Source organism: Notamacropus eugenii, chromosome 4, assembly GCF_028372415.1.
Source record: "Notamacropus eugenii isolate mMacEug1 chromosome 4, mMacEug1.pri_v2, whole genome shotgun sequence".
In the NCBI taxonomy this organism is placed as follows: domain Eukaryota; kingdom Metazoa; phylum Chordata; class Mammalia; order Diprotodontia; family Macropodidae; genus Notamacropus; species Notamacropus eugenii.
In genome coordinates, this window is record NC_092875.1 from 46112090 (window position 1) to 46125353 (window position 13264).

A 13264-nucleotide genomic window follows, 5' to 3' on the forward strand; every position below is an offset into this window, starting at 1 on the left:
ATACTGAACCAAAATTGGCTTCCATGTGACTTCCATCTATTGTACTGGATCCATCCATCCATAAGTTCCTTCTAGAGATACAAAGACAAAAATGTTCTCAGGGAACTAGTTTCTTTTGGAGGAAACAACCTTTAAAGAAAAGGATCAGAATTCTTTAAAAGCTTGAGATTATTTATTCAGAAGATTTTCTATGAAATGATCATCTTCTTCACCTCTGCAAATTGTTTTGTGTCTCAATCTAAAAGATTCAAGGTTATTTCCAATGTTGTTTCCTCTTACAAGATCTTTCACTTCCAAGGGCCACTCTTGAAGACCAAGGATAATTTTCTCAATCTTGAAATTTCTTACACAGTTGCTTGCTCCTTCCTCAGGCCCATTCCAGGAGTACAGATGCTCTGGCAAGTAAATGCTACACTCAGGAACCCACCCGCTGATTGGAGCAGATGTAATGGCCCAGAGAATTGCTGAAGCTAATTCTTGCTACGTATTCTGAGTGCCTTAAATAGGCCTTGGCATCTCATGGACCTTCAATTACTTAATGATGGAATTATAGGCCCTAAGGAGCCCTTGGGAAGAAAGCCAGACAGATGAGGGGGTGGGCTGCTCTGAGGGACAACAGGCCCTTTGCCCGAGCTACTACTTCAGTATTTCAAGGTGCTGCAGTTTCTGCTCAAACTATTAGATGATGATAGAGATGAGGATGAAGAAGATTATGATGAAGATGAGATGATCATGAAGATGATGATGAAGATGATAATGATTCACCTATATATAGCATTTTAAGGAAAGAGTTTAAACTTTTCTTCTCTTGCAGGTCCAATACATGATCTTGCCTGTGGACTTGCTCAAATACTCATTGAATTTAAGATACCTGACTCAGCTAACCTATCACAGAATTCAAAATCCTCACTCCTAGAGTCATTCCTCATCAGTAACTACGTCAGACAAGAGGCTTAGGACAAAGTTTTATGGGAGGTAATGTTGAGCACTGGAGTTGGAGTCAGAGGACCTGGGTTCAAATCCCATTTGCACTACTCACTATGTGTGTGACCTTAGCTTACCTATTTAATATCTCTGAACTCCAGTTTCCTTCACTGAAAAATGAGGAGTTGGGGCTAGTTGGCTTCTAAAGGCCCTTTTGTTTCTAGGTCTATGAGCCTATGCGCTCTTCACCTCCAGTCCTATCCCCAAGAAGGACACTATTATGAAACACCAAATGTTATAATCTTACTGTGGTGCCTCTCAGCTGGTTGATGCACGATGCTCACAAGACCAGAGTCACGGGTTCAATCCCTGTATATGCTAGTTAGCTTTGCTCTGTTTCCCAAGGCTACTAGTCATCTCAGAATCTTAAATTCTAGACTCAAGGTCTTCCTGGTGACATAGTGCAGATAACTATTACATTGACCTTCTCACTTGGGGATAATCAATCCAGAGAAGAAAAGGTACAAAGTAGGAAAACCCATCATTACTTTTTGTTATCTGAAGACTCATCACAGGAGAGACATCAGGCTTTTATGTCATTTGGCCCCAGCTGGCACAGTTAAGATAAATGAATGAAAGATACAACCAAGTAAATTTCTGTTTAATGGAAGACAACATGGAGACCTCATATAGAGGACAGAAAGCTAGCATTGGAAGTTAGGAAGATTGGGTTCTGTCTCTGATGCATCCTGCCTCTGTGACCTTGGACAAATCACTTACCTTATCCCAGCAACTCTCTAAGACTTTGCAGAACAAGTATCAATCTCCATGGACAAAGGGAATTTCCTTTTATGAATGAAATCACTATATAAAAATTAGTTTAAAAAAAGACATGGTGGTATATAGGTAAGAATATTGAATATGGTTTCAGAAGATTTATGTGCTGTCCGAGGCTGTTTCCCCATTTCTAAAATGAGGGCTTTCAACTAGATCAAAGGTTCTTAACTTTTTTGTGAGTTATGAATGCTTTTGACTCAGTTTCCTCTTGTGTAAAATGACCCAGTTGGACAAGATGACCACGGTCCTTTCCAACTCGGAGTCCAAATACAGCAGAAAGAGCTTTGGTTTTGGAATTATGGGGTCTGGATTCAAATCCAAGCTTTGCCTCTCATACCCTGAGAGGCTTTGAGGCAGTGCCTTATTCTCTTGGGCTCAGGATGTTTCTAAATGCGTAAAATACATGGAGTTATGAAGGAAGCCAACAATGGTGAAATGCAGTTATCAAAAAAAACCCAACCCTAATCAAGTTCTAGACCCTAGTGGTGACTCTGCCTGGAAAAAAGAGATAAACATAAGGACTGGAAATGTGATTTTACTGGTATAGGAAACTCATCAATGAGGAAACTCCTTTCCCCAATGTGGGTCAGCACCTTCTCTGTCACTTATAATCTTAGAGCTGAAGTTGTTAACCATTTTTGTGGTCATGAACCCTTCGGCAGTCTGGTAAAGCTTATGCACCCCTATGATAATGTGTTTACATGTAAAAACAAACAAAGATACATACAACTATAAAGATAAAAATTTAGTGAAAACAAAAATCATAATTTTCCCCCATCCAAATTCACAATGTTTAAATGACTTGCCCAGAGTAATATAAACTAGGATGTGTTTAAAGGCAATACTTGAAGCTAGATCTCCCTGGCTTAGAGGTCAGGTCTCTATTCCCTATTCCACTCTGCCTCTTCTCCAGTTCCATACATTGCAGGAGTCTTTCCAGTACAAAAGGATTCGCTTTTGACTTCTCTGGGTCCCCATATTACCCCAAACAACCTGGTTATTTCCGCCTCCCAGAGCTCAGAGAGGATGAGGACATTCCTCTTGAGAGTATTCTACCCTATCCACTTCTTTTTCTCTTTCCTCCTCACTAACATCCGACCCTGCAGGTCCTCAGAGGATATTAGACATAGTGCACCCCTCTTTGGCAAAGTCTTTCTGTTTATTTCCCCATCAGCTACTCCACCATTTCTCCAGACATGTCCTCCATTGACCTTTGTTTTGGACCCACCTGCAGTAGATTATCTGATTTTTAAAGGCCGCTTCTTTAAGCTTTTCTGCACTTTGTAAAGCCCTGGGTATACTTACAGCACCCTTGATAACTATAATTTGTTATTACCTAACACTGCAACATGGCATTTCTCCCATCAAAGATTGCTGGAGCCAGAGAGGAGCTCTCCAGTTTCAGAAACATGGTGGCCATCACATTCACAGAGATGTGGACTGGATTGGCAGGGACCAGGGAAGGGGGAAGAGTCTACCTACCCCTAACAATTAGAAGACAACTTAAAACATACAGCCTACCAAAAACATGGATCTTTTGGTCAATGGTCTGATAGAAAGGGTCCTAACTTGAAAATCCAGAGAAACGGGCTCTTGCTCCAACTCTAATTTGCTTTATGGTCATCTCTGGACGCCAGATGCCTTTATTTGTAAAATAAGGGATTTAAATGTGATGGTCTCTTGACTACCTTAGAGTCTGGACATTCTTTGAGAACAAGGACCACTAATCCATCCATAAGGATCTCTAAGGGCCAAAATGATAGTTGTTAAATGTAACATTCTCTATGTATTTTTGTTTTGTTACATATTTCCTGATTACATTTTTATTTGGTTCAGACTGCACTCAGGAGTGGCAGCATATTTGACATCTCCGATACCACAGAAGAGCACTGGTTCTATAATCAGGAAGACCTGGGTTTACATCCCATATCAGATACTAACTATATGATCCTGAGAAAATCACTCAATGTCTCAGCCTCAGTTTTCTCATCTGTAACATGAGGTTAGTAATTCCCCATCTTACCTACTTCTCAGGAGTTTTGGAAGTCGGTTACCAAGCATTTATTAGAGTTTATTATGTGCCAAGCACTGTGCTATGTTAGTCCTGGGGAGCGCAAAGAAAGGCAGAAATAGTCTCTGATCTCAAAGAGCTTAAGATCTAATGGGGGAGACAAGATGCCAGCAACAACGTAGATACAAAATATAGGCAATGAAACGAGAGGGAATCTCAGAGGGAAGATGCTAACATTAGCTACTGGTAAAAGCCTCTTGCAGAAGGTCAGATTTAAGAGTCTTAAAAGGCTAGCCCAAGAGAATAAGGACTGCCTCAAAGCCCGTCAGGGTATAAGAGGCAAAGCTTGGATAAGAATGCAGACCCCCTAATTCCAAAATTAAGGCTCTTTCTGCTATATTTAGACTCCAAGTCAGAAAGGACCTTGGTCATCTTGTCCAACTGAGTCATTTTACACAAGAGGAAACTGAGCCAAATTGCCCAAGGTCACATACTTAATAAACAGCAAAGCTTGAATCCAAGTCCTGTACCTAGAAATACATAGCGCTCCTCACTTTATCTCGCTTTACTTTTCTGGGTCTTGATTTACTCATCTATAAAATAATGACAACACCTCTCCTACTCCCCCTATGGGGTCAAAGTAAGGATGAAAGCTTTTTGTAGAGCCTATAGCACTATGCAGATGTGAGAATTTGAAATTATAATTTGCCTGTATCATCTCCAGTTAAACACTTTGCCCTGCCACCTCTCAGATAGGAGTCTATGGTAGGCATTGGGGACACAAATAAAAGAATGAAACAGTCCCTACCATCAGAAGGCTTATATCCAAATGGATAAGATGGCATGTACATATGTCACCATGCATATATAGAATAAATTAAAATAAATGCAAGGAAATCAAATACAAGGTAGATAGAGAGGGGAGAACTGGCTGATAGGTAGATATAGGCAGCTAGGTGGTGCCATAGTTAGTACCCAGAGCACCTGTCCTGGAGTCAGACTCATCTTCCTGAGTTCAAATCTAGCCTTGGATTACTAACCAGCTGTGTGACCCTAGGCAAGTCACTTAACCCTGTTTGTCTCAGTTTCCTCATCTGTAAAATAAACTGAAGAAGGAAATGGAAAAACCACTCCAGTATCTCTGCCAAGAAAAACCCAAAGGGGGTGGGAGAGTTGTACGTGACTGAAAAATGAGTGAACCAGCAGTAGGGGGGTGGGAGGAGGATCAGGAAAGGCTTTGGATACATGGGAGTAATTAAAATAAGAAAAGGATTCTATAAAATGGATACTAGCAGGGAGCGCAGTGTGTTCCAAGCATGGGGAATGACCAGTGCATAGAGAGTCATGGGCAAGTCATTTAACCCAATTTGCCTCAGTTTCCTCATCTGTAAAATGAGCTGGAGAAGGAAATGGCAAACCACTCTAGTATCTCTGCCAAGAAAACCCCAAATGGAGTCATGAAGTCAGACACAACAGAAATGACTGGACAACAACAAAAGAGCATCATGTATGAGAAAAGAAGAGGTCACAGAGTTTTTAGTAATATATAATGAGGCTGTCATCTTGAAGGAATTCATAGAAGTTGTATTACCTTTAGTACTTTTTCAAACTGTGCTTCTAGACAACTTAAAGTATTTAAATGGAACCTGAATGTACTCTTTGTAGATTCCCACTTTTAGAATCTTCACTTCCTTCAAGACAGTTTATGTACCACCTCCTACAGGAAGCCAGTCCAGATTTCCCTTCTTATCAGTACTTTCTACCTCCTCAAATTTTCTTTTACTTACTTATCTGTATACATGTTGTGTCTACCCTGTAGAATGTGAGCTTCTTGAAAGCAGGAACTATTTTTGGTTTTGTCCAGCTCTCTCCAGTGCCTGACTCATAAAAGTTTCTGTATGAAGAATTGTTGAATTGAATGAGGTCTGTGATCTCTATCAGTCAGGAAGCCAATAAACTTTTATTAAGCATTTAACTATGTTTTTTGCTAGGCATACCAAAAAAGACTAAAAAGAAAAACCCAAAACTCTATCCTTACTCTCAAGGAACTCACATTCTTGTGAGGAAGAATACTTCTAAAAAAAAAAAATGTCATACATACAAGTTGTATCTAGAGTAAATAGAGGGTAATTTTTTAGAGAAGGCAGTAGCAGAGGGGAGAGGGAAGGGGATACTGGGAGGAATCTGGGGTGGGGCGCAAGGAAAGAAGGGAAAGACCAAAAAATGCATCCTACAGAAGGTGATCCCATTGTTGGCATTCATTCTTATCAGTGCTGATCATATCCCAGTGCTTTCTCATTCATGAAACCCTGAAAAGGCTATGTCCTGAGAAATCCGAAGTGCCTACCACAGTGTCTGGTGTATAGTAGGCACTTAAGAAATACTTGCTAACCAACAAACGATCAAAAGTCAATGTTACACAATTACAAAGAATAAGAGTGACCCAAAAGAAAAGCTATAAGAAGACTTCCACAACCTAATCCTTTGCAGAGGTGGGAGGTCCACAGGCATGGTACTTTGCATATATTCAGATTTTTCTCAATATATTGATTAACTTTTGTTGATTTCTCCTTACTTTTTCTTTTATTTTTAAAAATATTTTATATTTAATTTATTTTTAAATGGTATTTCTTTATTATCTATATTTTTTAAAATATTATTTGAGCTGTATGTGATGAGAGATTTCAGCATGTATCTGTGGAAAGGGGTAATATTGGGGTATCACATTAAGATTATACAAGGTTCATTGACTCAGAGTTAGAAGGGAACTCAGAGGACCATCTAGCACCACACCTTTATTATAAAAAGAATGAATTGAAAACCAAGAGTGATTAACTGAATTGTCCAAAGTCACCAGGGCATAAGTTACTTCTTGGCATTAGACCCAGATCCTTTCATTTCCTAACAAGTGCACTTGTTAGGAATACCTGGTGCATAGCCTTAATAAAACGTTGACTGACTACTCATTCTGCTTCACACCACGATAAAAGTTAGTATTGGGAGTGGGGTCAGTCAACTATCCGTATCTTAAAAGACAATTGTGTAAACACTTTAGATTGAAAAGAAAGATAAAAAGACAGTCCCTGAGCTCAAGGAATAATGAATAATGATAGAGGTAGCACGGAAAGGAAAAGATGAAATGAAATAACGAAGTCACTAATCCTTATTCATTTTTAACAGACCATGGGCTACTTGATAGGAAGGAGTCTCGTGTTGGAGGAGACACTGAGGTCTAAAAGTCAATCAGAAGTCAGGAGAAACATCTCTGAAATTATCCTGAGCAGGTTTCGGGACAATGAAGCGTGAGCCGATAAAATTCAATTTATGTTATTTTTTTTTTAACAAGGGACGGATGAACCAGCTAATGACAGAGGGAGGTTGCTCTATACTTGGGAAAGATCTCTCCCCTCAAGTAACTGGGAGACACTGACCTCTAGTGTTCTGTCTAGGATTCTGCAGCCCCACTGTCCATCCCTCCACCTAGAGAAGTTGGCTTTGAAATCTTAGCTTTTCTTGTTATCTCAAACTTGACATGTCCAAAAAAATAACTCACCCCCAAACTCTCTTCTTTTCCAGATTTCTCTGGTGCTATTGAGGGTAGCACTATCCTTCCAAGATGTCTGGAAGAGGGCCAGATAGGTGGCAGAGAGAGCACCAGCCCTGGAGTCAGAACCTGAGTTCAAATTTGACCTCGGACATTTGACAATTACTAGCTGTGTGATCCTGGGCAACTCATTTAACCCTGATTGCCTCACAAAAAAAATGACCAGAGGAATAAGTGAGATAACATAGACAAAGCTCTATGAAAAAAAATAAAGTGCTGCCTTAGCTAGCGAAGGCAGTGTTACTGTTGCGTGGTGGTGATCTCATTCAGCCAGATATGGAATAGCAGTGTCATCCTTGGTGCCCCTCTCTCATACCATATAACCAATCACTGGCCAAATTGTGTCATTTCAATCTCCACATCTTTCAGGTATGTCCCCTTCTCTGACACAGCTTCCATATTCATTCAGACCCTCTTGCCTATAGACCAGTAGCTCTCAAACTTTTTTTTCACAAGATTCTTCTACACTCATAAAAATTATTGAAGATACCTGAAGAACTTTTGTTTAGGCAAGTTATATTTACTGTATTAAGAACTAAAAATATCTTAGTATTGTTATAAAAATAGTTTTACCCCATTGATCCCCTGAAAGGGTCTTAGGGGATCCCTAGGGTCTCTAGACAACACTTTGAGAATCCCTTGTCTACCAGGAGTTGAGGGGGAGGGCAGCTAGAGGGTGTAGTAGATAGAACACCAAGCCTGTAGTCAGAAAGACCTAAGTTCAAATCCAGCCTCAGAGAGTTATTAACTGTATGACCCTGGACAAGTCATTCAGCCCTGTTTTGTCTCAGTTTCCTCATCTGTAAAATGAGCTAGAGAAGGAAATAACAAACCCACTTCAATGTATTTGCCAATAAAACCCCCGAATGGGATCACAAAGAGCTGGACATAATTGAAATGACTGAACAAGAACAAAAGCCAGGGCTTGACAAACTATGGCCCATGGTCTGTTTTTGTATGACCAGAAAACTCAAGTACAAAAGCATTCAGTGGGCTGATCTGGCCTGCAGACTGTGGTTTAAAGCACCTGACCTAGACTGTTACAAAAGCTTCCTCTTTTGGTTTCCTTACTGTATGTCTCTTCTCCACTCCAATCCTTCTCCACTCAGTCACCAATGGCTGCAGTACAAGTCTAACCATGTCATTCCTCCTACTTAAATTTTAATAACTGCCCATTACCTGGAGGATTAACTATCTATTCCTCAGTCTGTCATTTTGAGTTCTTCATAACCCATCACCTTCCTTTCTCTCCATTTTTCTTACACATTATAGTTTAGCCATATATATCCATTCACTATTTCTCACACAACAGGGAAAGTCTTCTATCTATGACCTGTCTGCTGTGTCTAGGATGCCTTCTATCCCCTACTCAGCCTCTCAGAATCCCAAGGTTCCTTCAAACACCACCTTCCACAGGAGACCTTTCTTAAATTCCTTTTTCTAAGCTGTTTCCTCCAAAGCTAACTTCCATCTACTCTGTATGTATCACATACATAATTATCTACGTACATGTTGTCTCCCTCTTTAAAATGTAAGCTCCTTGAGGGGAGAAAATACTTTTTCTTTTTCTTTTGATTGTCGGAGCTCAGCATAGTATCTAGCACATTTGTGGTTGTTGTGCAATTGTTTCAGTCTCTTTGGTGACCCAACTTGGGGTTTTCTTGGCAAAGATACTGGAGTGGTTTGCCGTTTCCTTCTCCAGCTCATTTTACAGATGAGAAACTGAGGCAAACAGGGCTAAGTGACTTGCCCAGGGTCACCCAGTTAAGGAAGTGTCTGAGGGTGGATTTGAATTCATGAGGATGAGTCTTCCTGATTTCAAGCCCAATGCTCTACGTATTGGGTAGATGTCACCTAGCTAAGTTGGTACATAGTAAGCACTTAATAAACATTCATTGATCATTGATTAATTCCAGAAGAATAGAACCTTAGCTCCACAAAAACATTCGTTAAATCAACAGAGGGAAGGCTGTCATTGGTGGCAGGGCCCAAGTTTGAACATAATTTTCCCAGAGGAGAAGACATTTAGGTATGGATTCCAATAGACCTTGACACTGACCATTTACTCCTTCTCTGAAGGATATGCAGTTTCCCATCCTTGAAACGGTTCATTTTTGTCATGAATGAACAGCCAAGAGAATTGAATCAGGCTAAAATGGACCATGAATATTTAAGAGATGAGCTGCTACTAAGTAGTTGGATACTAAGTAAATGGCGGGAAGTCTTCACTCCCTTTTTGTCTCCCCCTAGACCCTAGCAAACTCAGTGATTACCAGACACTTAAACTCTTACTGGTCTCTTTAAGTGAGTTTTTATAGCTTATACAAACTACAGTTGGCTGAAGACCCTAGAGACTGGAGAGTCCCTCTCATTCATCCCCAGGATGGCTGAAGGTAGCTGCTATTGATCTATCTCGTTGCTCAGAGACCCAGGCAATGATCCATTCAAGAGAGTGGATCAGCCAGGAAATATATCTGTCACAAAGGAGGACTGTAGAAATCAAAGAATAGATCTTCCTCCCCCAGTCTGAGAAAAAGTATACCAAAATCTAAGGGCATTTGCTAGTATAAAGTATTGTTCTTGTACATAGGAAATTTAATCAGATCTATTATATAGGTTTAATAGAGGTTTCTTGAATTGAACGGTAATCACACACACACAAACATAAGGAGCTTTCCCATGGCCCTGATTTGGGATGGTAAAAGACAAACCTAAGATTTGTTGACTGCAGACCCTACCCCCTGACCCTACCGCTTACACACACACGCACACACACACACACACACACACACAAACACACATACACACATTTTTTCAACAACACAGATTCAACAAAAATTCACTAAGAGAGAAAAGAGGAAGTCAATTCACTGAGCATAGATGGCTTTTTCAAGTTTGAGAAAGGGAAGAGAAATTTTAGCCTATAACTAGTAATAAGGGAAGGGTCTAGTGATATTTTTATAAGAATGAGGGAGACCAGGAGCAGCCCTGGAGTCAGGACCTGACCTGACCTCAATTCAGTTCAATTCTGACCTCAGACATGTACTAGCTATGTGACCCTGGGCAAGTCATTTAACCTTGGTTTGTTTCTATTTCATCATCTGTAAAATAGGAATATCAACAGCACGTAGGATTACTGTGAGGACTGAAGAAATAATCATCGTAAAGTACTTAGCATAGCACCTGCCACATAGTAAATATTTAATTATCTATCTCCCTAGAGAGAAGCATGAAGAAAGATAACACAAAAGACCCAGGTTTGAATCCTATCTCTGCCACTTCTAACATGACCTTGGGTAAGTCTCTTCTTTCATAGACCTCAGTTTTTGCCAAATGAGGGTTGCCTGGACTCTACACCCTCTAAGGTCCCTACCATCTTTAAATTGTAGAAAATGTTCATTTGACTAATAGGAAAAATGAGGAATTGTTGGACTTCATCCTTGCACATAAGTAGAGAGGATAAACATTCTATTCAGTTGCGTACCTTATGCTAAACATCTGAGGAGGCAGTTGGGTGGTGCCATGATGCACAGAGTCCTGGGCTTAGAATCAGGAAGACTCATATGCCTGAGTTCATATATGGCCTCAGACACTTACAAGTTGTGTGACTTTCAGCAAGTCACTTAACTACGTTTGCCTCAGTTTCCCATCTACAAAATGAGCTAGAGAAGGAAATGGCAAGCCACTATGGCATTTTTAACAAGAAAATTCCCAAAATGGGGTCCCAAAGAGTCACAAACATCTGAGAAAAGCCAGAGATCAAAAAAAAATTTTATTTTAATTTCTTTTTGAACTTTTTTTTAATTTTAAGAAGTTTTGATAAAATTGAGTAGCTTTTGGAAAATAAGGCCTCCATTGTGGCCTTTGTTGTGGTATCTGGGATCAACTTGATCGCAGAAGCACAAGGAAACTGCTTCTGTTTTTACTCTGCCCAGAAGAATGACTTTTGGACTGGAAAGAACCAAACAAAAATGACCTATAAATAGGTGATATACAAGATAAATAGACAGATAGCAAGAAAGTCCCTGGCTGCCCTTGATGACTTCAAGTCTTTTGTTGTTGTTCAGTCATATCCAGCTACCTGCGGCCCTCTTTGGGGTTTTCTTGGCAATTATACTGGAGTGGTTTGCCATTTCCTTCTCCAGCTCATTGTACAGATGAGGAAACTGAGGCAAACAGGGTGAAGTAACTTGCCCAGGGTCACACAACTAGGAAGTGGTTGAGACTAGATTTGAACTCCTGAAGATGAGTCTTCCTGATTCCTGGTCTAGTGCTCTGTCTACTGTACCACCATCATCTGTCTCAAATGAGCTACATCATAAGTTACTGAAAGAACCACAGCATGTATTAGAGAGTAACTATCAATGAACAACTGTTCATTGAGCTATTCAGAAATGAAATGAGTCTCTCTGGGAGACAGTAGCCTTCCATTCATCAGAGTTTGACCAAGGAAAGGCTAGATGACCCCTTATTACTGTATCATAGTAAGTATTCTTTTTTCTGTTTATAGGAGAGACTAGATGTCAGCTAGGTGGTGAAGTAGATAGAGTGCCGGGCCTGAAATAAGGAAGATTCATCTTCATGAGATCGAACTGGTCTCAGACACTTTCTAGCTGTGTGACCCTGAGCAAGTCACTTAAGCCTGTTTGCCTCAGTTTCTCAGTCTGTCAAATAAGTTGGACAAGGAAAGGGCAAACCACTCCAGTATCTCTGCTGAGAAAACCCCAAATGGGTCATCAAGAGTCAGACACAAATAAACAACAACAAAAGATGTGTGATACTTAGGTTCCTAGCAACTCTGAAATTCTGTGATTCTGTGACATTGCCTAACCACCACTATCACCCGCAGCCCTCCCTCATTTAAATCCAGTTCTCTTGTGAGTCATGGCCTTCCTGATGTCATGGTTCTCTTTGGGAAAGAAAGACAAATAACAGCCATCACCCCCTCAGGGAGATTGTAAACTCATTGAAGGAAAGGACATTTTTTTACCTAGCACAGCAACCAGCACGTGTATTTGTTGAGTTCAACTCTTTAGTAAAGACCTTGGGGGACAAAGTTTTGCTACTGCCCATACCTTGCTCTTCCCCACAGACCCAGGAACCATGCTGACTGGCGGGGTGGCCTGGACTCCTCCTCTCTGAAGTGGATGTCTCCCCACAGTATTTCTCGTCACCAGCTGGTCACAGTCGGCTGCTTTTGCCTGCAAAATATATTGTGGATAGTGAAGCTTCTGAACTTGAGGTCTTAGGATTTGGGTGCTACAGGGGATGCAAGGATGAATTCCAACAATTCGTCAACCAGTTTATCATGTGGGGCAATGTAGCAATGACAGGTGATGTGAACTGTTAGAAAAAGCTGGTAATAAAAAAGACCTGTGTCTGAGTTTTGCCTCTCATACATACTACCTTAATGACCTTGGGCAAGTTCCTCAACCTTTCAGGTCTCTGACACTACTAATTGTTGAGAAATTAATGACCTGTGTGGGTTGAGAGAGTTTCCTCACCTGGGACATGAAATCATCAGTCCAGTTCATATCCAGTGGTTAGAGCAATGAAACTGTACCTCTGGCATTTACTGGCTGTGTGATCCTGGGCAAGTCACTATGTATTTCTCCTCAGTTTTCTCACCTGTAAAATGGGGATAATGTTATCTATAGGACCCACTTAAAGAATCTTTATGGAGATCAAATGAGATAACATATGCAATAGGCTTTGTAAACCTTCAGCCACTACACTGATCAATCAACAAGCATTTATTAAGCACCTACTCTGTGCCAAGCACCATACTAGGTGCTGAAGATACAAAGACAAAAATGAAACAATCCTTGTGCTCCAAGAGCTTAAATTTAAGTTTTTTTCATCATCATCATCATTTTCAATCAATCAAC

General features: G+C 40.4%; 1 protein-coding gene across 1 annotated transcript in view; it reads right to left on the minus strand.

Annotated features, from left to right (window-relative positions):
- The window catches only part of RIMBP2 (RIMS binding protein 2), a 475720-nt gene extending 463148 nt beyond the window's left edge, over nt 1-12572 (minus strand). The window contains exon 1 of the mRNA XM_072600739.1: nt 12452-12572. Within this exon, the coding sequence (XP_072456840.1) occupies nt 12452-12481 (30 nt within the window). The 5' untranslated portion in view covers nt 12482-12572. The remainder of the gene's footprint in view (nt 1-12451) is intronic.
- Nucleotides 12573-13264: the final 692 nt, after the last annotated feature.